The sequence below is a fragment of the Calidris pugnax genome, unplaced genomic scaffold (assembly GCF_001431845.1).
Source record: "Calidris pugnax isolate Ruff unplaced genomic scaffold, ASM143184v1 scaffold32, whole genome shotgun sequence".
Taxonomy (NCBI): domain Eukaryota; kingdom Metazoa; phylum Chordata; class Aves; order Charadriiformes; family Scolopacidae; genus Calidris; species Calidris pugnax.
Window position 1 is genome coordinate 4,579,636 of NW_015090783.1, and position 25,415 is coordinate 4,605,050.

Here is a 25,415-nt window from a genome sequence, read left to right on the forward strand (position 1 = left end):
TCCTGAAAATTCTGGGAATGAGGTGAATACAAACAAACATGATTAAATGAATTCCTTGATGTTAAAAAAAAAAAAAAAAAAAAAGACTGATGAAATATTTTTCCACTTAAAATGCAGCTTTTTAAAAAAGCAACATTTAGATGGGCAAAATAAAGAAAAACAACACTTTGGAAAAATTATAGTTCAGCTAACCCTTAATTAAAATTTAGATTCAGTTGTCCTTTAATAAAAGCAGCCATTATTGTAATTTGTTCTGTGGGGAAATCATTGTTAAGCAAATTAAACTGATTTCAGCATGACACAAAAGAGGACTGTAAAGGAAAATGCAGAATAATAAACAAAAATGAATGGGGAGGGAAAAAAAGGGGGGAAAATGTAGCAGATAGGTCCAAAGGATGGACTCTAACAATTAATTAAAAAAAAAAGAACAGAAAAGAAAAACAAAACCCCAAAAGAACAACAGAAAGAAACCAGACTGATTTGGCAAGCAGATGTTAGAAGGAAGATTTATTTCACACACCAGAGAGTCTTCTGCATCTCTGTGGGATGGCTTTGCAAGTAGACCAGCTGCCCTAGAGTCAGCCATTTTAAAGTCGGTCTTCCAGCCTCCCTGAACATCTTCATTAGACAAATTATCTGTTCTATTACATTTCTGAGTCTCATACTTTTTCTCGTAACTGGGCTTGACCTGTTCACTCCTGGGCTCTACAAAGGAAGGACCCAGGTCACCAAAATCTTCTTCGATGCTGGTTTGTCTGGTTAAAGTTTTCCTGCGAGCAAGCAATGGCCTCATGCTTTTCCTGCAGGAACAGTTAGCGGTCTCTGCGCAACAGCTAGATGCAACGTTGGCAGAAACTGAATCATAAGTATATCTGAAATTAAAACGAGATTCTTCTTCTTCACTTCCACAGTCTAGTCCACTGTCTGGGCTTCTCGATAAGGACCGGCTATATTTACATCCTTTGTCGTCTGCAGCATAATCCTCCATGCCTGAAATTCTGTGCTTGGCTGGGTACCAGAAGTTGTGCTGCTGGTCTTGATTGTAGGGCCTAGGTGGTCTAGAGTCTCTAGCTATTGTGGGATGCTTTTTATAGGGCATACCTAAACCCTGCTTGTACAGCAGTTCAGAGTATTCACCATCCTCTTCAGCTACTTCTGGAATACTGAAAAGCTTTTTACTGTGATGTATCTGCTGTGAAAAGTCAGGATGTTCCAAAAAAGTGGCTTCAGTGGTCTTATTCTTATCGCACTCCTTAAGATTATGTAATGTTAAAAACCAGACAGGGAACAAATAGTGTGTGACAAAAATAAAATGGGAGGGAAAAGGGAGAAGAAAAGAAAAATAAAGACAGAATTAGTTTTAGAGCAATGGTAAACATAAGACATGCAGCTTATTTAGTGAAAAGGACGTCATGCTTTGAATGAGAATCTGTGAAAAATAAAGACATGATTAAGAAGTTGCTGGGTGTCAGATACAACATGAGAGGTCAGTACAAACAACTGAGTGATGCTCTTAACAAGAATAAATCCATGCATTTAAAACAAAGCAATAAAAGCTGCATACATGTTCCAGCATGGTGAATGAGAATGACATTAAAACACAGCACTAATGCTTAGTATGTTCGTTACCCCATGCCAATTTGCTATTTAATTTTTCTTTGTAACCAGAACCCATATTTGAGAATGAAAATTCTGTTCTAGTGAGCTTTCTTGCTTTGCCTCTGTTAAAGCATCCTATATGAGTAACAAATACTCCCAAATCTCCTCCCAGAGGAGACCTATTTTGCAAACATCATTAAAGAGTTTGTTTTCTTTGTAAAATTGTAAAAAAACTTGCACCATTTTAAAGCTTGGCTTCCATAGAAAGAACCCTGAGAGGCAGGCTGCTCTCTGATGTCACTTTGTCTGCACTGTCATCAAATCTCTCATCATAATCTTGTACCTGCTTGATTTGAAAAATCAGCCTATTAGCAGAAGTAAGTAAAAATCTCTGTTTATACCAGAAGTAGGTAAAAACCATTCCAGCCTGGATAAAATAGGCATTCTGAACATGACAGATACATTTTGTAATTTTCCTATTACATTTACAAAAAACACAGGTTGGTGTGACAGGAGAATCCTATGCAGTATCTTTCCTGGACTCTGAGAAGACACAAGAGAATAATGATGCAGGAGGTACTGGTTTTGATTGACATGGTTTACAGACTCTACATCATGGAGATGGCCTCTCCTTGTTCTTTACTCAATGCCCAGACCAGGTAGGACTCTGGACACAACAGCACCCATAAATAATGGCAGGATCATCTCGGAGACTTCAGCATGTCACACTTAATTGGGTTTTGGATGTCCTTCCCTTTCAGGCATTAGGAACTTTCTAAGTTACTTTATGACTGCATTTGTTTCATCTATTTTCATTCATTTTTAAAATGTGTATCACACTTGTGAAACTTTTGAGACAAACTGTCATAAAAGTGGAAAAAAAGTCAGTTAGTATGAACAAAGATAGTTTTGATTGGAGCCCAAATATCCCACATTCTAGAATGCTCAGATCAGGTAAGTCGAATCTTTCCTTCACCTGTGTCGGGCTTTGTTTTAGGGAACCATTGGAGGAAATAATAATCTCCCCATAAAGCAAACTTAGATCTGTGTGCAGAATGTGTTCTTGTTACTTGAAGGCATCTATTAACTTGGGAGAGAATACTCAGTTACAGCTGCAGGGGCATGGCTGGCATACCTTCAGATGCAAGAAGAACAGGAACCTGATTGCATCATGGAAAATTCAGTAAACATTTTTCTTTTTTTTTTGTTAACTACTGATGTGGCAAAGTGAAATTGGATCTAGTGAAAGAGGGTGTAGTTATCGAGCACTTTGGGATCAGAATCTGACCTGCATTTTATATCAGAAAACTTATCAGCACGGTGGGCCGTATTCTCCAAATGAGACTCAGACATCCGTGGTTCTCCCCCAGGAAGTGCTCATACACTGAATTCCCCTTCTGCAGAACAGGTCAAGCAACTGTACCCTGCACGTACACTACTACATCAAGAGACCTATGCCTGCAGAATTTAATGGGTCTACAATGATTTACTATACCAATTAAGGGTCTGGACTTTTCTATTTAAATAACAACATTGGCAATACTAATTTAAAACCAAGAAGTAAATATACCTTCTGATGCATAAGGAACAAGAACAGCCTAGGGATAATTCACTTTTTCTCAGAGGAAAGGGACAGAAGCAGCATGCAGAAGGATTTAAGTTTCAACCTTTATGTTAGCAGATTAATAGAAACACTGATTATTTTTTCTTTTGAAAAAGTACCTGTCTCATTCCAGATAGTATCAGAATAAAAGAACTGAATTTGTAGTACGTGAAAGCAGTTACAAGAATGGTCAAAATTCTTGTACACACGAGAAAACAGTATGTTTTTTAATAGCATATTGGAAGAAAAATCAACCTGTGGTTTTCCTTATTGTTAAAGTTATCCAGCTTTCTAAGAAAACACAATTTAGTATAATTGCTAGACACTAAAAAGCAAATACAATTTACATGTACAAATATACTACAGGAAATATGTATTCTGTACTTGGTTGGTTCAATATTCTATGTATACTTTTTTACACTGAAGTTGTCCTTCATGATGAATATTCCTGTGTAGTGTTAAAGAAATATTTCTGATGGGTATATCTTACTGTCTCTGGTGATTCCTTAGTAATCAGAGCATGAGGATTTCTGATAATGCATTTATCCCACAGAGCTAACCCAACTTCCTTTCTTACAAGCATGCTTTAAAGCCTGTGGAAGAGACGGGACTAGCACTGGAAACATGGGAAAATTACTCAGACATGAAAGAAACAAGTTGTTGTATGTACGTTTATATAAATCTCCTTGAACATGTAGTATATTGTTCTATAGACACGGCAAAGATCCCTAGATATAGAACAGAAACGGAAACATCAACACTAACATATAGGAAATAGGCAATTAGTTAAAAGATCAGCTTTCAGATAATGTAAAAAACCCCCACTAATAAATGTATTAAAGTGGCCTTGACATCATAAACAATGTTCACCCCAGTCCTAGGTCTATATGACAGTGTGAGTTTTAATGGTCTGCAAAATCCATAATTGACTAAAAGAAATGCTTTGAAGGAAGAATCAAAATATGGAGGTAACTCCTATGGTTTCTCTGCAGTCACACTTACCTTAAGTGCATTGTGTGAAGACACACTGACTCGTCGCCTTCCTCCATCCTCCAGCTGCATTTCAGAGTACAGCTCTTCCTCATCTTCTTCCATAATATCAGACAAGTCAGAACCTCTGCTGCTCTCTGTATGGTACTCTTCACCATGGCAATAGTGCGGCTAATTGACAGGGCGAGAGAGAAAAATCTTGACTGACTGTAAAGCTGAAAATCCTTCTCTAACACCAATGAGGAATAGAGCATTTCCTATATTTGAATCTCACACTAATAACCACATATAAATTACATCACGTGGCTTGCTGCTCTCGTCTAGTGGAGAGATCATGTATAATTTTTTCTTGCCCATTTATGCTTCCAATTCAAGAAATCCAACCTTAATCCCATAGGTGATACAAAAAAGAATGTCTGCCTTCACAGCACCAAATCTAGTTCTAGTCTTGATTAAATTCCCTTGATTTAAAGAGGTCCTTCATGCATCAGTGGACTTGCTGACCAAATTATAAAAGCCCTAGGATAATTCACATATCATCTGTTCTTCACAGCTGTTTGTTACATCACATCGTAACTTAAAAGTGATCAGCATTTAATTTCTGCAGGATGTTGCCATCATTGTATGATATAGCTAGCTGATGGAATTTGAAGCTTTCATTCTCTTAAACATTGTAAAAATAGACTAGCCAAAACTTTAATTGCCTTTTAAAATTAGTCCAAATATTTCAAGTTCCTATAAGTTTTCCAATTACCCTGCAACAGGGTAGATTTAGACTGGACATTAGGAAAAAATTCTTCACAGAAAGAGTGGTCAGACACTGAAATAGGCTGCCCAGGGAGGTGGTTGAGTCACCCTCCCTGAACGTGTTTAAGAGTCGTTTAGATGTGGTGTTGGGGGATATGGTGTAGGGGAGAACTTTGTAGAGTGGGGTTGATGGTTGGACTTGATCCCAAGGGTCTTTTCCAACCTGAATGATTCTATGATTCGTTGGAAGATACGGACAGAAAAGCATGTCCTACTGACTTGTTAAATAGAAGTGGCCTCTGTCAAACATCACATCTAACAAATCTGATCCCAAACAAAACTCATTGTATTTCCAAGGACAAATTTTCAAATGGAGCCATCTGACCGTCTGATTGCAGTACAGTATTTGGAGAATCAAATATTCTAGAAGTACAGAATGCTAAAAATTACTGCATTCCTTCTCCCAGCAATACTAATTAGGAAATAATTTCTGTGGTACCACATCAATTCCCATGGCTATGTAACACGCTGATATCAGTCAATCCCAGCAATGAGAAGAAAATGTCTACAATAAGCAATTTCTCCAAAGTGAAGATGGATTTGCCCTCCAAATACAAGATACGATCTCTCCTCTTTTAATTCTTCATTCTGGAGCTAAAAAGATTGTAGGGTGAAGCCTTTCCTAGTAATTCTTGGTGCCAAGCCCATAAATTATTTCAGATCCTTCAGATGTATTATATTAGGATAATCTTATTAAAAAAGCCACTGCAGTTTCAAAGTGGTTTTGTCTTCTTTTTGAAGTTAGAAGATCAGACTATATTCTAATGCTTTATTTTTCACATCTAAACTTTGTGGCTCTTATACTAAATTACATTATTTAATCAGTTCCATTCCAGTAGAATCTTGGTCCTGTTTATCATAGAAAATCACTCCTGTTCTCAGCTGTTTTCAAGTCGACTTGGGGGTCGCACTGGCCCAGTACTACGAAACGTGCCCAATGCCTTGTAGATGACCAAAGGCCAACACTGCTGGACTAAAGCCCTGGTCGCTTGGGCAATCAGCCTGCAGAGACCTAGCAAACTGCCTCCAAGGGTTCTCCATTGTGGTTCTAATAACAGGAGTGCCTTCCTAAACGGCCACTCAATTATTTAAATAAATCTTCTCATTTAAGCACTGTATTAATTAAGGTATAAAACATAACTAGGAGATATTATATAAGCAATAATTATGCAATTCTGCTTGCAATCAATTAACTCTGTGTGGCATAGGCCATGCACACACTATGTTCAATAACTGGGTGCATGTACACATGTACATTTCCAGTAAAAGCTCTGTGGCCATACAGTCCGTGCACCTGCATTATTTCACTTGTTTTCTAGCACTGCTTATCCTGGAAATATCCCAAGCTCTCTCTGAATTTCAGGTCTATCTCTGATACTTATTTCACGTGTCCTTATTATACACTGTTGGATTTCTGCTAATTAGGATTACAGGTTATGGCTTTTATGGACGACAAAAATCCTTCCCTTTTTCCCCTTTTTTCACAGCATGTTTTCATATACAGTAGTAACACATCATACAGAGAAAGCACAGAGCGCAAATGTGATGTTCCAGTCACATTTCTATTTCATTTTTTTTCAGCTCCAGTTTTTTTCAGTTTCCAGTGCACAAGACTTCTGCCTGGGATAACAATCTATAGGTGTGTGGTGCCAGGCATCCAGTCCCCATTAGACAGCGTTATGCTCCACTTAAAGGACATTCACCTGCCTCCCCACAATCTACCTGCTTGTCAATACAGTTTACCAATATGGCTAGAATAATCAGATGGTGACCTGGAGAGCCTGCTGAGCTTCATAAAATACTTGTTTCATGTTGCACACCTGACACAACAACAAGACCACGCTACTTACTTGCTTTCCAAGTTCTGACCCTTTCAGGAAGTCATCAACTGAAGCCCCCCTTCTTTTGACATTAGGAGAATCATAGCCATCTTCCTCATCATCTGAGTTAGCGTACTGGGCTGCATTACTCCTTTCGCTAAAAACACTCCTCCTCTCCATCTAGCAAAGCAACAAAAAATGGAAAATTGTGAAGCAGATTTGTTCCTGCAACCAATGGAAGAAATGGCAAATATAAGACATAAGGACTCAAGAACACAACATTTAAATATACTCATGCTTTAAAGCAACCTTAGTTTCCCCTGACTGTAACCTTTTAGGAGTTTTTAAGAATTTTTTGCTTGTCATATTGCTGTCACTCACAAACAACTATATGCTTTTATATGACCATCAACTTGGCTGCTAGCTCTCTTCCCTGTACCACTTATTTAAAAATTCTTAGTATTCTACAGTCAGAGGATGCTAATGAAGACACTAATTTCCCCTTGGCAGAGGGTTAGAAGACAACCCAGCCACTACAGCATTTTTTACCTCAGTACAAAAAATGCTACAGAATGAGGCTTTGTGCTCTTTCTCTGCTCTGAGGTGACTCTCACCCTCAGCTACTGAATCCTCCTGCCTACCCTCATGACAACAGCCATCAGCCATCTCACAGGCCCTCTGCTCTGAGGTGACTCTCAGCTACTGAATCCTCCTGCCTACCCTCATGACAACAGCCATCAGCCATCTCACAGGCTGACGAAGGGCAGGGAGAAAACATATAGCTTCTTCTGCAGCAGCCTACCACAAGGGAAGAATTTATACTACTGGGGACTAAATATGCCAAATATCATTGGCAGAATTAGATTTAATTTAGAATGAATCCATCTGTAAACTTCTGTCCAGACCCTGAATTAAACATTTCAAGCATCACTAAAATTAATGTAATTAAACATGGTTCAGAGCATACATTATGTCAGCAATTTTCAAAACCAGAAAACATATTTCAGTTCTCTTTCCCTATATGTTTGTTAAATCAACTTTCACTTCAGAGTGCCAAATAAACTAACTGCCTTTTCTCCCTCTACTACATTTATTCCACTTTATTTATAAAGAAGAGGAAGAAATACACATGTGCATATATATGCATTTAAGCAGACCTCATTGATCCAGAATTATTCAGCTTCCCAAAAGCTGTATCATCACTCACTGGCTCAACTGTGTCCCCAGACAGGGACAGTCAATACGTTGGGGCTGTTAAAACATGTGTGAACCATCAAAATTAATGGAGTTATTTCGGAGATACAATGGAAGATGAAAGACTGGACATAACTGATGACTGCCAGATGAAGGATCAAGAGAACGTATTTAAAAAATTATACCAGAATTTGAAACAAGTGAAGGGCAGTTGTGAGCAGCTTGTGATGAGAAAGTCACTGCCCACAGCACTGGGCGTATTTAAAATTTCTGTGCTTGGGTAAGAAAACCAGAGCATGTTGTCAGGATGCATATGCATCAGTTCTGCTGACCCAAGAGCTTCAAATGTGGGATTTAAATTAATTACCAAACATCTGAATTACTACAGCAACCATGGGTCATAATAGTCTCAAACCCAGGGAGTTTCCTTTGGGCAGTGATGCTTCTAGCAGCTACAAAAGGAGCTGCAATGACAAGCCTTCAGATGGCCGCAATGCTGGAGCAGCTGGAAACATCTGTGAAGGTGCAGCACTGAGAAAATGGCACTCTTGAAGGGCAGGTGTGTAACGTTGCCTGTGGATCCATGACAGCACATAAACCAGTGCTTTACATGTATCTAAACTGCTATCTGCGATTTTAAACAAGTGGATGGTTTCAGAATACAAACATTTCTCTTATATGACTGGTGGTTATATTCCCTTATAGAAATGAGACTGTCCTCATTCTGCAAACCGACAAAAAGATTAGCTCTCACAGAAAGCCTGCTCAGGACTTTTGTCTAGCTACCTGTTCCCAGACCCATTTTTAAACTGCCCTTTATTGTTTTGGTTTCTTCCAAACTACTTCAGTACTTTGACTTTTCTCACTTAGGCAGAAGTCTGTCTTTTGACTCCTACAGGATCCAAGCACAACTGTTGATGATTACTACTTTTTGTTTTGTTTTCAGAAGTAAGGCTTTGCATTTTTGGAGACAACATTTCTAGTGATGTTATGCTGATCAAAGGCTGAAAATGCTCTTTATGGTTACAAGCATATTTGTGGAAGACGGCACAGAATTTTAACATATTGCTTTTTCTCAAACTATGGATCTTCAGGGTTTAGGAATGGTTAGCATATGATACAAAAAATTATTTGATGGAACTTGCCAAAAGGAATAAAGCCAGCTCGAAAAAGCCTTACAAAAAGTTTGCCTTTACCCTATTGCTCTCTGCAACTCGTTGTGCAGCTTCTCTTGCCATGGCTTTTGCAACAGTATTTGGGACTGGTGTGCCTTGGGGTTGAGGGAGTATTCGGTTAGGCGATGGAGACCTCCTCCCCTGAAGCGAGCTGTGAAAGTTGGGGGCAGGGGGCTCAAGTGTGTGTCCATGAACAGGGGATGCCGAACGAGTCTGCTCCCATGACTCATCCATTTTTAAATGTGGACCTAAATGTTCTTCTTTGGTTTCTGGGGCTCCGGCACTTGCTAATGGCTTAGATTTGGGAGCAGTTCTGGGGTGAGGGGTTGGAGGCACCAGTAGGTCAGATGGAATGGCAGCAACAGAAGAGTCCACTGATTCGCCTTGTGCAGACAGTGTACGAACTGTAACTTCCTTTGCTTCCAAACTCCTTAGTCTCATTAGCTCCACCAGTGTGTTCTCTGCTGTTGGAAAGATCACCTCCGCCACCTGAGTACACAAAGAAGCAACTTACTAGCATGAAGACATCTCTTTCCCTCCCCTCAACCCCACTAAAGTACAACCTTCAAAGTCTTAACATAGAGTGAATTACTGCCAACACAGGGTGGGCTGCAAGAGCCCACATTAGGGCTCCACACCAATTAGCACCAGTTGTCTTTAATTCTTTCAACCCATTTGTCCCAAAGCTTAAGTGCTTATAGAAAGGAAGCTGATGAGCAACTTAGGCACGGAACAAAAGAACAGGTTCTACTGAAAGCTGAGAAAACCCTGCACACATTCCAGTGCTGTCACATGTTTATTGTTGCCTTCACCTGTCAGCTGAAATTCACCTGATGTAGATGGTCACTGTAAGGCTGGAAGGAGAACTCACCCGTTGACCTTTCGCATAAACACCGTAGCCGGTGACATTGGCGCCATGGGAGGTCCCTGTTGCTGTCAGAGATGGTGGTTTCCAGGACACCTGTACAGTTGCTGGGGTGGACCCAGCCCGTACAGTAACATCTTGAGGTGGAGCTGGAGGACCTAAGAAAGACAAGACTGGTCACTGTTGAGCTTTAGATGAGAAATATGTACATCAACCGATATATCTGCAAGTTGGAAACTATAGATCTCAAAGCACTATTTTTTATTTTAAGAACAAAAAACATTCATATTGCAGTTATTATGTAAAACCAGAAGCACAGGCTCAGCAGGTCATGGAGCCAGAACTCAGGCTCTCAGCTTACAGCCATTAGCTAAGCTATATTTCTTTGCAAGATGGTCTCTACTTGTAACTTGCTCTGGACCTATTTTTATCCCTCCAGGCTGTAGAACCGCAGGCTGTAGAACTGCTACTTACTCTGAATTCAGAAGATGTTAACAGAAAAATACAGGGAGAAAAAGGCCCAGGTGTGGCACTGTTAGTGGAAAACTGCTGCAGATGACAGCCAGTGACTTTTTGGTATGTATCTCTGCACTGAATGCACACTATGTACTCAGAAATTACTTTACATTCTGTGTCTCTGGACCATCAGTGGCTCCAGGTCACGATTCATGGGCCAGAAGCAGGTTGACACTAAGGTGCAATGCAGACTGCAAGCTGAAACTTGTCACATTTTCAACCAGCAGCACCCTGGTTTAAAGGACAACTGGACTCAAAGTCTTTCCTCTGCCCTGAAGAAAAAAATACACTTACTAACCTTTTAAGGCATTTACAGTATGTTAGTGTAATAACATACCAAATATATCCTTAATTAAAAGACATTATTACTCCTCTATAAATAGCTCTACTTCGGACAGAAAGCCAAAGTAAAAATATCATAGAGATTATTAGTCCATGAATATCGCAGGCATCCTGTTGTGTTAGTTTAACAGTCAAACCCTGAGAAGTGTTTCATGCTAAAACATCTCAGAAGCAGGGTTCAGCTGTGGCCATCTCTGTAATAGCCGGGAGAACACAAACACAAACCTTGGTTGCTGTGAGTTTGCTTTTACCAGTGAACTAAGCACAAGCAATTTCTGCTCATCTACCAAAAAAAAGCTACAAATATTTTGACTGTGTGCATTAATTGCTAACAAACAGATCATGATACAAGTGTAAATATCATACAAGCTTCAGCCTCCAGATATGCTGGCAAACAGTCAGTGCATTTCAGTAGTTTGCTGTCACTAAATTTCATCCTCTAGTGGGCACGGAAATAAAATTACGGTCATGATTAGGACACTACAGGCACAACATGAAATTTTTGCCTATACTATCCCTTGCACCTGTAATATATTTTTAACTTGCAAAGCCAAGTAAGCAAAATGACTGAATTCTTGGACAAGACATAGATTTTGATTTAGGACTGAATTTCACCTTCCCTGACCATCCTATTTTATTGACAGCCAGCACTCCCAATCCAGCAAACCTCCTCAGTTTACGAGAAAGAATGCATCCCATCTAGTCTGGTATCTTGTCAATGACAATGATGTTAATCTGCTCCTGCAGGAGAAGTCACCTTCCTTCCATTCCCCCAAAGCAAACAATCCCCAGGGAGTCTAACGACCTTCACAGGCTGCAGCAGAGACAGGTTTAACAAACCACAATGCCCAAGGCTTAGTATGGTTTCTATTTTCCCCCATCATTAAATGGGAAATTACTCTTGATGACTTTTGATGGTCTTGGTCATCAAGATAAATGTTTGTTTCAGAATCCTGCTACAGTGTGGTCTTTGTGAATTTATTACCTAAATTAGTTCAAAACCCGTAAGAGTCCCATTGGTTCCAATCCTGTCAATACTTATGTCTATTATTAAATCCGAGCACCCAAAAGAGAACTACTTCTTTTTTAATTTCAGCAATTCTAATGCTTTGATGAATCAAGAAGAGGAGTTCAATTGCTCAGCAACTAAAGAGTTGTCACTCAGCTTTGGTCCGATAGGAAGCAGTGTGTTTTCAAGCATAAATCATGCAAAACAAGATATATCTATGCATAGAGAAAAATGAAAAGGTGACCTCTAATTGTCCTGTACTTTTCATGTTACTGCTCTCTTTCTCTTTGAAATGTGTGCAGTTGTCTCAAGTTCATTTTTGCTTAATATATTCCTAAAAAAACCCTGAGATTGATACAGTGGGAAAATTTTCAAATATTCATCAATCTCCACTCCCTTTTTGGTATAAGTGGCTGATGGTATCCTTTTCTCTAGGGTTATAACTAAACCCTCTAGCAAAGAGCAGAGCTTCTCAGCTTCAAATAAAGCAGGAACATGTATTCATTTGTCAACATTTCTGAAGCCCTTAGAAAAATGCCAGTACAAACGTTATCAGCTGCCTGTGGCAGCTGTGGCTGCAGTCCACGCTGCACTGTCTGCTAAGCCTGACATTCACAAGTAAAGGTTTATGTGCCACCAACTCATCCCATGCATCTTCTAGAGAAGCACAATGAAAGATTTCCTTCACATGGAAGAGCCGTTATCGCTCTCTCAGCATACTCTTAAAATAATTTCTTAAACATGACGCTACAATATAGATCAACTGACATTATTTAAAGTGGAAAAAAAATCCAGTGTGAGAGAAAAACCAGTATTAGTCACATTAAAGACACTTCATCGTTTCTCTTTCAACTTCTTCCTTTTAACTGCAGTTTGGATGAAGTGATATGTGATTACTTGAAGCCAGTAATATTTGCAAGACAAAAACATGACACACTAGGATTGTAACTCCTAGTGCTGACTGATTTCATGGGCATCCTTTTCCCTTTGTTTCAATGACTTTTGATATCCAAGCATCATCCTTTAATCACCTCAACAGTTGCTATTTTATTTTGCTACATAAAAGTAAAAAGTTTATGTGCTTTTGTAAAAACGCTCTCTGTGAAATGAAGTGTTGGGGAAGATTCTGGGATCTCTGGATCTAAAAGCAGAGACTTTGCTGCATTTTAGCTCTTCAACAGAGAAAGGCTCATTTATTGCTTTAGCATCCTTCAGCAACTAGAGGGAGATACAGCATTCTAAGTGTTTGGCCTGAAAAAACCTCACTCAGAAGTCAACAAGTCTACTAAGGTCAAGCCACCATCTAGGCAGCATCTCCCAACTCCCGCAGAACATATACAAAGTTTGGAACATCCCCTCTCCTAGCAGATCCTATAATAGCACTACCACTTATCTCACTGAAATGATTTAGGACAAAATCGTAAATGCCAAAAGCTGAGGACATTTTTATGGAAACTATAAATCAACAGCATCAAAAGCAGTAGAGGCAGAAGGTTAACTCCCCTCTGCTCGGCCTGCATGTCTCCTTACATGTAAGTCACGCAAGCCAAGGAAGTGACCAGAACTAATTCCTGTCCCTTTGCTAGAATCAAATCCCAGCAGGGAGTCAATTAAGCCATAGCCCACTACACACTATTGAAATTTCACTCGCCAGGAGTCACTTGTACTTGACTGTCCCTGCTTCAGAGGCATTCAGTGCCCTGACAGTCTGAGTGTACAGGGAGTCGTCTACTTGTCCTTGATTAGATGACTTCTGTTAGATGAATTGATAAGCAAAGATTTTTCAGGTATTGCCATACACTCCCAGAATTATGAGATTATTCTTTGAATGCACTACATTATTTCAGCTCTAGTTTTCAACATTACTTTGCTGTTCTTCAATACTGGGAAATAACTGGTAACACCTATCGAGATCCCTAATGTAAAAGCAAGGTGGGAGAAAACATCAGACTTTCCAAAAGAAGACCAATTTGTTATGTTTACAAATTCAAATTGTACAATGTGATTACCACTTCACAATCAAAATGCATTTACATCCCCTAAATGACTGTGGTCCTCTAAAATGTATGTGGGTTCTTCCACTACAGAAGAGGGCAGGATCATCCCTGTAAAAACTGCTTTAAGACATACAAATAACATACAAACAACATGTCAGAAGTAGTAACTGGGTTTTAACCAGTGTTGTTCACAGCAATGAAAATAAATTACTACCAGAAAGACTATAACTGGACAAATTAAGTATAAATGGAAATTAATCAGATAAAACTCTTAGTATGTGATCTGCGATGATGATAAGCATGGCTTTCCCTTGTTTATCTCCCAAAAATGCTTCACTGCTTACCCAAGAACAAAGAAGAGAACGCAGGACAGGAATTAATTTTATACACCATAAAGCAATCTAATAATCCCCAGTCTGCTCAAGAATGTGATGGAGATTACAGCACTGAACTACAAGTAAGATTAATTTATCTAGAATTTTGAGAGAAACTTAACTGGAGAGTTTTGGGGTAGGGAGAAAAATATCAAACCTGCTGGCAATGTAGAAAATTCCACAAAGGCTTCTTTTTTTTCTCGTTGTTCCAGGGGAAGCTGCCAGGGCATCTGATGGGGCTTTGCCATCACCTTCACTTTGTAGGCCATATTGGGCTTCAAATTAAAAAAATGGTACTTGTAGCTAGCAGCCTTGACAATGTCAAATTCTTCTTCATTGAGAAAGATCACGTGACTGTAATTACTATTTGTAGGGAGCCAAGACAGCTCAGCAGAAATCTGGGTTATGTTGTCCACTTTAAGATTAGAGGGGGCTACTATGACATCCTTCCCAACTAACAAAGTGCACTGCAGTTCATCTGAGTTACCCTTGTTTGTAATACTCTGAATTGATATTCGGTATGTACAAGTAGAAATATTAAGCTTTTCTATAAGAGCTTTCGTTCTGCTTCCCAAGGCTATGTTCATCCGTACTTCTTTGTCAACCAGAACGTTGTAGCTGCTAATGGTTCCCCATCCGGGTGGCACTACCGGTGGCTCCCAGCCCACAATGACACTTTTGGCTAGTTGTTTAATAAGGGTGATTTTTCTAGGATAAGGCACAATGTCTTCTCCAATTTCATCAATGTTCACATCCAGAGTCCCTGCGCCATTGCTGATTACACTAGAGTCTATGTGACTTGGTGGACTTATCTCCAGGAGATCTCCTTCCAAAGTAGGACCCGAATGGTTGATAAAATTCTGATCTTGTTCACTGCTTAATGTGCTTGATAACCGGGTCTCATTGTCTTGAACAAAATCCACAAAATTTGAAGGGACTAGTCCTCTTTGTCCATCTAGGAGTTCCCCTGGTGAGAAAGAATAATGCCATTAAAATCCTTGAAGGAGCACACTTCTTGCATGTCAATGCCTTGCAAGTGAGATAAGGAAGAAGATGTAAGTGAAAACTGTACACGAACAACATTCACAGTTTGAGAACGTAAAGGCTCAGTGAGGCAAAAACCAGAACTGTCAGTAAGCTTTCTTGTCAACTTAAATCTTGCCAGTAGGAAAAGCTGAAAAAATAAAATATCTTATAATTAGCTATGCCTGCAAGGAGTGGCTTTGCTGGTGCAGAAACTCTGTTAATTAACACAATGATGATAGGGGTAATTTTAGCAACTGATTTGGTAGTAGATGAAGAAAGAACTGGCAGTGTGTCTGAGAGACGAACTGATTTGAATCTGCATGAATTAGCATGAATTCAGAAATAAAAAAAAAATACCTTCATAAAAGCCATCTTCATCCATATCTCCATACACATAAAGGTACTTTCCTGCCGTAAGGGGGAGCTCTGCTTCTGGATTTTCATTTGGTCCATCAAAAGGGTTGTAACTGCAATGGAGGGCAGATGGAAAACATGTGTTCACTTACAACCCCCACACAACTGAACACTAATCAGAAAAAGGTGTACAGTTCTAAGGCTGCACAGGAAGGTAATTCCTCAGTACACTCTTTTTGCTCTCCTTCTGAATCATATATTCTGAGTGGAGTCTACATCAGTTTGTTGTTGTGAACTGTAACTGCATCACCAACAGGCTGCCATGAAACACAACCTATTCATTTAAGTGCTATACACTTAAAACCCCACCCTTTTCTGTAGAATTTACCAATACATTTCTCCCCTAAGTCTCTTTGAATACAATGGCCAAAATTCTTTATTATTTAAACTGAATTAAAATTAAACTGTTGTGGGGTTCTTTTCCAGTCCTCATATTCCATTTAATTTAAATGACAGTCCTTTATACAAGTTTATTACCTTCAGCATAGACAAGTTAAATAAAGAAAAAACAGTGAGTTACAGCTGAAACAAGCTACTCATAGACAAAAACTTTTTATAAAGTATTTAAATCCATATCCATCCTGAAAGAAATGATTAGGCACATACATTTTTATCATGACAGTAATTTATAACTGAAATTTTAATATGCAAAGTAAAGGTGTGAGGAACTTTTAAATCTTCCTTGCATTGATGAAAATGCAATTTATAAGAAGAGATTGAGACATCCTTTATAAAGTAGGAGGTACACATTCTGGTCTCATTTATACAAATACAGCAGTGGGTAGAAGACATGTGCCATGATAAACTTTCTCTGACAAAAAGTGCAGACAGGAAAGGAGTCTGCTATTCATAACATTGGTTCCTGGTAATAATTAAATGCATGAATAAACGTGAAATAAGACCAAATGCTGAATATAACAAATCTGTGTTATACATGTAATGAGCTGGATTTTTTACCTATAACGGGCAATGCAAAGATGGACTTTCCCAGAATATCTCTGCTTTGAGGTATTGGAATTCTGATCATTATCCATCTGTAGAGAAAAAAAAAAAAAAAGAAAGTGCGATTTCAAAAAAATGCATGCACTGTTTTCCTGACAGGCAATATAAATCAGAAGGTGAACACGCAACATTAAAAAAATGCTAACAGGTATTCTCCCCTGTGTAGCATCTGGGGATGCAGGCAATTTTTCAAGGGTTATCATCCTGGTACCTTCTTATGGGCATGTCATGAAGCTCATAACTTACCCAGTAGTGCTTATTCTAGAAGGCCTTGTTACTAGTAACAATCAGGGAAGTTGCAGATATATTTTTGCAGAGTATCATTATTTTTTTTTAATTTCAGCCTTCACAGCATTATGCTCCATTTTTAGATTTTTTTCATACACTCTCCCCCAGGATCTGGATACCTCCAAAAAAGGATGGAGCTTAATTTCTGTGAGCTTGCATAATGTAAGTACGTATCACATAATTACATTCTAGAAGGCACACAACGAACAGTTCTGCAAAAGAGGGCTTGACATTCTCAGTGAGAGATAACTCAAAAATAATAGAAAAGGGGAATTAAATTTGACGTGCACTTCTTCTGTTCCTTGCTGTTAGTTCTGCTTCCCTAAGTCTCGTTGCTAAGCTGCTGCTTCTGGTTTGACTACTTCGGGCTGCTTTTTCTGTGGCCTCTTCAAAAAGCAGTGAATGTTCCCTCTTTTCAGTAATGCTGCTATGTATGTATATATACGGATGTATACATATATTTATTTGTGGATAATCCTTAGATACACCCATGGGATTCCTACTGTACAAGAATATTTTTTTTAATATCCGACACCATACTCAGGCTTTTAATCCATTTAAAAATATTTTTTTTAATATCCAACACCATACTCAGGCTTTTAATCCATTTAAAAACATTTTGATTCTATCAACTTTCACAGGTTCAGTAGCAATGAATATAAAATACATAGAAAATATGCACACAGTTTCAATTTATTTACTTCTGTAAAGGTTAAGAATGGGATTCAGGACTGTAAGGCAGAGCAATGAATATAGAATACATAGAAAATATGCACAGTTTCAATTTATTTACTTCTGTAACGGTTAAGAATGGGATTCAGGACTGTAAGGCGAGGGGTAAAATCTGAAGATCATTTCTTCATGGCTATAAACCAGGCTTACAGTATTTAATAGAAAATAATACCCTTCTATGAAGTTTCCAAAATGTGTCATATAGCTCCTTATGTTTAACATTCATCCTTAATATCAACAACCACCTTGCTATGGCCGAGGGGTAAAATCTGAAGATCATTTCTTCATGGCTATAAACCAGGCTTACAGTATTTAATAGAAAATAAAACCCTTCTATGAAGTTTTCAAAATGTGTCATATAGCTCCTTAAGTTTAACATTCGTCCTTAATATCAACAACCACCTTGCTATGGCACCTTTGCAAAGCTCTTCTGAGCTTCCCATTGACTTTCTATTTGAATGCTACTGAAAACCAGAACACCTTTCTAAGAAAGGACAAACAGACCCTTTCAAAAGGATAATTAAATACAAGCTGCAAAGTTAAACGGTGGAAGAGTTTAGTGACAACATCCTGCAACATTCACTTCCAGGTTACAAGCTCAAGATCAGTTTTGGAGTGTGCTGGAAACTCCTGTTAGCGAGTGGTACTAGTCTGGCTGTAGTGAGAAGATTCATGCGTCATGAAAACCAGGCAAAGAATAAGTCCTTAAGAATGAACAGGACTGCATCTGGCAGAGCATACCTGCCTGCACCTTTGCAAAGCTCTTCTGAGCTTCCCATTGACTTTCTATTTGAATGCTACTGAAAACCAGAACACCTTTCTAAGAAAGGACAAACAGACCCTTTCAAAAGCATAATTAAATACAAGCTGCAAAGTTAAACGGTGGAAGAGTTTAGTGACAACATCCTGCAACATTCACTTCCAGGTTACAAGCTCAAGATCAGTTTTGGAGTGTGCTGGAAACTCCTGTTAGCGAGTGGTACTAGTCTGGCTGTAGTGAGAAGATACATGTGTCATGAAAACCAGGCAAAGAATAAGTCCTGCAGAACAAGCAGGACTGCATCTGGCAGAGCATACCTGCCTGGACAGGGCACTGCATGGAATTCCCCTTCCGTTTGCCCAGGCTGTATCAAAGTCACACCTTTTGGTAGATAAAATAATAATAAACCCGCATAACATAGACATCTGCCAAAACAGCCCCAGACAGAAATGCTGACATACACTTATGCACAGAAATAGCACAACACTTGAGGCTGTGAAAGCTGAGGTTTTCATAGAAGCTTGAGGTCCTCACACACCCATTTTTTATGCTGTGTGACTAGGATATCAGCTGAGACTTCTTTGAAAATATCAGTTAAATTCCTCCTGGTCATGTTCCCAAGTTACGTCAGAAAACAAAAACATTCAGATCTTGACTTTTTAAAAGCAGGTGTATCAACCTGCATCAGTCCCCTGAAGAAGAGAGATCCTGGCCCCATACATTTTCAGTAACAAATTTTTAAAAAACTCACGTCTGAATCAAATCTGCATCTTGGGGTACCAGATCTTGACTTGGACAGGAAGGTGGGTTTGACAGATAATTGTTCTGGTTTGTCTCCAGATATTTGAAGGGGTCGTATAAACTCTGAAATCACACAACGACTTCCAGAAGGACTTTCATGACCTGGCAGTGAACAAAACGCATAAGAGAATAAGTAATTGTTCTCAAGCAGAAACTCTGCCAACTAATAAGCAGCAGTGAGTTGTTTTTTCCCTCCTGTTAGAAATCATTCTAGAAAAAGACTAAGGTAGACTGCAGAGCTTAACAGTAGCTAAGCCTACTAGTTCCCAGCCTTTTGATAAATTACAACAACATGTAACAGTACATAATGGAGAAATTGAAGGTATTTTAATTCAAAAAAATCAAAGTTAAAAGTTTACCCTAATGAAAAAAAAAGTACACCTTTGTTCTGAGCATCTTGATACCTTTAAAGAAGCTATCTGACATGCTGTTTAACATGCCCAGCACTTAAAAGCTGCTTGAGAAAAAAGATAACTTCATCAAGGTTGCAAGAGAGACTATTAAAGTGTAATATAAAATACTTCTACATTTTTACCCCTTGGGTATAGTCCCCAAACCACATGAAAACAAGCAGGAAACTGTAAACTGAACCTAATTATACTTGCAGCATCAGCAGAAGTTAAAGCACATAGTCTACGGCATTGCTGACACAATCAGATATCCAGAGTGCCTTCTCCTTTTTCTCTCATTAACAAAATGAGCCTATGCTCTAATTTTTCAGACCCTGGATATGTGTAGGTTCAGCATTTCCTCTCCAGTTCTGCCAAAAGTCTGGACAGCAGTGCTTTGCCATTGGATTGCTAGCTTCCCAGACACACGTCACCAGGAATTACCAGTGGAACCTCTTTATTCATATAGCAGAGGAGAATAAGCTCCAAAACAGATCATCAGAGGGTTTTTCTGGTGTGCTCCTTAGTCCAATATGATTAATTTTCTCTGCATCGCTGTAATTTACAGCAGGACAGCTTAAGCACATTGACAGCAGGGAAATACACAAGTCATCATAGAAAAGATTAATTACACCACCAGCCTGCTTACAGAAATCCCCAGGCTGGAAAAGGGCACATTTTTTATTCTTGGAACCTTTCTCACATATATAACAGAAAAGTCATCCCTGTTCAGAAACCTTTAGCCAATTTAGCTCCTTCTGTTTGCTGTTAATATGCCTGCCATATCAGCCTGTCAGCGCCAAGCCTATAAATAATCGGTCCAAATGTGATTATTCATTCAAAGGAAACTGCTGTTTGGTCTCATACCTCCCGGATTTTTCAGGCTCTGTTATTAAATTAGTTGCACCACATACAAAATGTGGAGAAAGATTCTTAGACTATATAGCCCTTGCTTTGTATACATATAGGATGATAACCAGGATAGGAACACACATTATCAAGAACTCCAGGAACACCAAGACACTGAAGATATTCAGATGCCTAATTTTTTCCACTTGTAAAAATATAGCCCTTGCTTTGTACACATATAGGATGATAACCAGGATAGAACACACATTATCAAGAAACTCCAGGAATATCAAGACACTGGAAGACATTCAGATGCCTAATTTTTTCCACTTGTAAAATAGGGTACATAAAATTTACCTTGGATCTTTAATACATAGGAGAGGAAACTGCGTGGTAACAGTAACTACATCGTGTAACTGAACATATCTATGGCTCCAGATGCTGCTAATAACTACATACAGCTTACTCAGATACCTCACTTCCCCTCAGAATAAGTCGATACCTATACCCATCAATGTATGTGGAAATACAGTTTCTGCCCCAAATCTAGCTCTGAAAATGGAGCTGTCTTCCTAGCTGGACTTGTTGCTGCCTTCAGTGCCCTCTGTTTCTCTAGTCACTTGGATACTTTTGCAACGTACCATCTCCCTGCTCAGGAAAATCTGCACTGGGTGCCATCAACCCCTGTCTCCTTATGAAAAAGTGGGTGAAATAACAGAAGCTGATCCTCTAAGGCTCTTTCCCTGCTGTGGGACTGCTTTTATCTGGGACCACAATGTGATCTATTTCTTAAAGCAGCTTAAAAATTGCTGCATTTTCAAGGTATTCTAATATCTGTAATAAATTGGAAAGAAGAGATTTTGGGGTGAGCTGTATCATACAATTTTAGCAGTTAGTTCCTGTATATTCTGTACAGGAGACTGTTTTAAAGGTCATGAGATGCTTAAATAATGTATGTAAATTCATGCTGATTCTATGTATGTAGAGACACAGTTGGATTAAACAAAAACCAAAACACAAGCATCATCAAGCAATGTCGTTGCAAAAAGCAAAACTGAGATTCCCTGTGCATGAAGCACATTCCTCCTGAAACCTCCTGAATCTCTGTAATCTCCTGATCATTTCTATAGAGATGTCTGCTTTTGCGGATTGTCAATAGATGAGTACAGTCAAAAATGGCTGCATTTAAAAACTGGCCTCACTTCACCTCTAAAAGAAGAAACAATTTCAAACTAGGTTCTCCTGTTCATCCAAGGCAATTTCACTATGTCCCTGGGCTTGAACAACAGAATGTAGAGGATTCAGACCTACAAAGACGGTTTTAAAACTTGTTAACTCACTGGATACTGAGAAAAGAAAAAAATCATTCACCTTTCATATTTTCACTCTGGAAAAAATCAAGAGTTAAAAAAGAAAAATACAAGAGGTCAGTTCATAAGAACACACAGCGGCTTCTAGAAATGTCTTTTTTTTTTTCTCTGAATACTAGAGAAGAACCTCATAAAGCCACAGATATTTTATTTGTAAAGTCTCGTAAAATAAATCCATATATGCTCAAAATGGCCATTATTTTCCCATGACCTGCAAATATCTGTTAAGGAAGTCTGAAGGACACCCTTTCGAGGAAAGAGGCAAGGAAGAGCACCAGACTTAATTTAAGTGTCTCACAGAATTAAAGCTGGCCATACTTGTAGTACAATTACACTCTCCTTTTTATTTATTGGAACTGCTGATTCATTATGGACTACCTAAATTATCTAGAAAGGCCACTTAAATCAGCCTTTTATCTGATGAATAATAAATCTTAAGGTTTCTATATCTGATTGTGGCATTATTATATGTTTAGAGTGAAGTTTTTACGTTCTAATCTATCCTGGCTAGGTTTATTTCATTTCCTGATACATTCAAACACCACCAATTAAGGCAAAGCAGCTGGTCATAAACTGATCTCATTTCCGTCATTTGCTTTGCTTTGAAAGCTGTCCCTGTGTTCCCTCTTGTGTTCTTTCTTCCTCACACATAATAAAAATAATTACACTTCTGGTTTGAAGAACTTGCTGTAGCATTTCCATCATTATTGTGAAATGGTTGATTTCAGTAATTAGAAATCCTGCCCACTTGCTCAAACATTACTTTGTTGTTATCTGTGCGTTCATACTGAGAATGAATATTGTCCAAGGATTTCTGATGTTTATACACTGGTGCTACAGGCTCTGAATTCTAAGTCAAATAAAAATCAATAGATAATGAGAAAAGGTTTACAGAGCAAGGCCTTTAAATGACTTCAATACAGACCTTGCTGTTGTTTTCTGTGTTTCTAGCCAAGGATTTCTTGGAAGATTTCTGTTTGTTATGTTTTGAAGGTTTTTTAAAAAAGCTGTTGCTATTAGTATTTCAAGAATAAATATAAGTTAATTTGTAGAGTTTGACTGAGGACCTCAAGAAGTTTCACTGATTTTTATTTGAGGATTGAGGCCCATTTAGATCAATTCCAGAGATACAGACTGGACCTTCACTGGCTGCCTAAAGGACAATTCAATACCTAATTACCTTTCCTATAAAATGAATTGTTGCTTTGAAAATCCTGTCCTTCGAGACCTGAGGAGGTAATCCTGTTGATATTAAGGAAATTTTTACTAAATTCTTATAGCTATCAGGTCATGCCTTCTGAATTCTCCATTTAGTGCACTTTAATATCCACTTAGGTAAGACTTGCAGCTGCAGAAAAGCTTATAAACTAATATGCACCACAGTGGGTAAGACTGCAAACAACTCAATTTTTTGTGTTCGAAATCCCAAGGCATACAAAGCACAAAGTTACTGAAGTGAAATGAAAGAAGGATGTCACCTTGGTTCCTTTTGACTTGGTTTCACATTGAGTTTAGCACCCTTCACTGAAAATAACTGCTCATCTGTAATGATAGGGAAATGATTTGTGATTTCTAGGCCCTACGCCTCAGAATTTTTCTGGAAGCTTAGGAAGATGAAATAAAAAAAAAAAGCCCAGACTATTTTGTTTTTCCAGTTCCCCTTTCATACTTATAACTTTGGGGGACTTTGTAAGTAATGGAAATTACCTGACAAGTGCTCTTTTGTAGAAGAAGTGGTTCATGTTATTCTACTGAACTGGTGAGCACAATCCTCAGTCTTGATAACAACACAGTTGTAATACACAGCCTAACATGTGATTTACATGCAAGTTACTTTCAAGTGTCCTTAAGTAACCTCTGGCCTTAATCGTTGAAATTTTCTTATGAATAATGAATCATTACAACATTGTGTACTTAGGAGGAGCAGTTGCCTCTGGCAACAGGAGATGACCTGGCAGAAGTTCAATACAAATCTTGGAAAAAACCCTACTGTGTTGAAGATTCCTGGTGCTATAAGTGTAAGAACACCAATATAGATCTAATTTTTTTTTTTTTTTTACTTTACATTCTAAATATCTTTAAAAACCCACATCAACACTATTTTTGTCTGGACTTTTCTATTTCTGAAACACCTGGCAGTTACCTCTTTGAATACTATTTTAAATAGTTACAAATTTAAACACGCCTTTGCAGAGTTTGGTAAGCAACTGCAGGCATTATCCGAATTCAGTTCTGTTAAAATATATCCCATGAAACTCCTTTCCAACCAAAGTAACTTCATGACAGAATTTGAGTTTTTGTAGACAGTGTTTGCTTCCAGTGAAATTTTTCTTGATGTATTAAAGTTTTTATGGAGAAATGCGTATTTTCTGTTGAAAAAATGCCTCTAAACAAAAAAATTTCCATGTTTGCCAAAAAATTCCATTCAGTTTTCCCATTTTCTACCCAGCTCTATTTACAAGTTTCTTTTATGTAATGGCTAATGAAGTGTGGGGGGTCTCTATGCTTTCTTTCCCCATGAATTGCTACTTCAAAAAGACAGAAGACCAATTCCTGTCCCTGAAACAGTGAAGGTTTTACACCCATGCCTGTATACGAAGACCGTCTGCCTTCTTCCAAAAGAAGCAGATATGTAAGGAATACATGATTTTAACACTGAAAAGGTTTCTCAGCGCTACACCCAACAACAATTAGAGAAAATTCTGCCCACAGCAGTGCCCGAATAAAACCAGAACAACCTCAGTGAAGGCTCAAGAGATACTCAGAAATTTAAACAAATCACAAAACAGGAACAGGAGCGAATTCTATCCTCTATTTGTACAATCAAGCTCTATTTATGTCATTGAGTTGCATCTTAAAAACCTACAGGCAGAACAGATACCTACAAATAAAAAGCTGGTCCTTACCTTTGCCTATAGAAGTGGCTATTCCATTCATTAACTGGGATAGAGATTTACCGGGAGAACCAGGGAAATCTGAGGATGCCACTGAGTTACTGCTCAGGAGATCAATCTTCCCTGCTTGCTGTCGAAACTTCTCCAGTTCCCTGGACAAGAGGTTAAACTGTTCGCTCTGTGTCCGGCATTTCTCCTCTAGCTCTCGGACCTTGGCCTGCACAAGCAAGACACAACACAGACATCTAACTGAGATCAGGGCGACCTGTGACTGCGTCAGATTTTTCTACGTACCAGGAAGCCAGGATAGGCAAACAATTTGGGATAACCAGGCCCACAATCACACTTTTCTACCCCTCAGTTCCCTCCCACCCATATTTAGGACAAAACCTTCTAGTAGCCCTGTAATATTGAGGTAAGTACTCCTTTCATCCCCGATTTCCAAAGGGGAAATTCCTCATCATGTTTTTTGGCAGTGCTAAAAAAATCACTGCCAAGAACACCTGCAAACAGATTCTACAGCTTTGTGACTTCTATCTGAATGTCACTTCTGTGTGCTTTTCCAACTTTTTCTAAAACTCATGTATTTCTGAAGGTTT

The 25,415-nt window shown here is 38.6% G+C and overlaps 1 protein-coding gene across 6 annotated transcripts in view; it reads right to left on the minus strand.

The window, feature by feature from the left end:
* RIMBP2 (RIMS binding protein 2) overlaps nucleotides 1-25,415 on the minus strand; it is a 160,029-nt gene that overhangs the window by 17,661 nt on the left and 116,953 nt on the right. For 5 of the 6 annotated variants that reach the window (XM_014963742.1, XM_014963747.1, XM_014963766.1 and 2 more), the window contains 10 exons: nucleotides 24,829-25,033; nucleotides 19,265-19,416; nucleotides 16,689-16,765; nucleotides 15,675-15,784; nucleotides 14,449-15,258; nucleotides 10,060-10,211; nucleotides 9,210-9,677; nucleotides 6,850-6,999; nucleotides 4,205-4,363; nucleotides 521-1,252 (listed from right to left, as the gene is read on the minus strand). In XM_014963742.1, the coding sequence (XP_014819228.1) occupies nucleotides 521-1,252; nucleotides 4,205-4,363; nucleotides 6,850-6,999; nucleotides 9,210-9,677; nucleotides 10,060-10,211; nucleotides 14,449-15,258; nucleotides 15,675-15,784; nucleotides 16,689-16,765; nucleotides 19,265-19,416; nucleotides 24,829-25,033 (3,015 nt within the window). The remainder of the gene's footprint in view (nucleotides 1-520; nucleotides 1,253-4,204; nucleotides 4,364-6,849; nucleotides 7,000-9,209; nucleotides 9,678-10,059; nucleotides 10,212-14,448; nucleotides 15,259-15,674; nucleotides 15,785-16,688; nucleotides 16,766-19,264; nucleotides 19,417-24,828; nucleotides 25,034-25,415) is intronic. The other variant, XM_014963774.1, reaches the window with a different exon arrangement.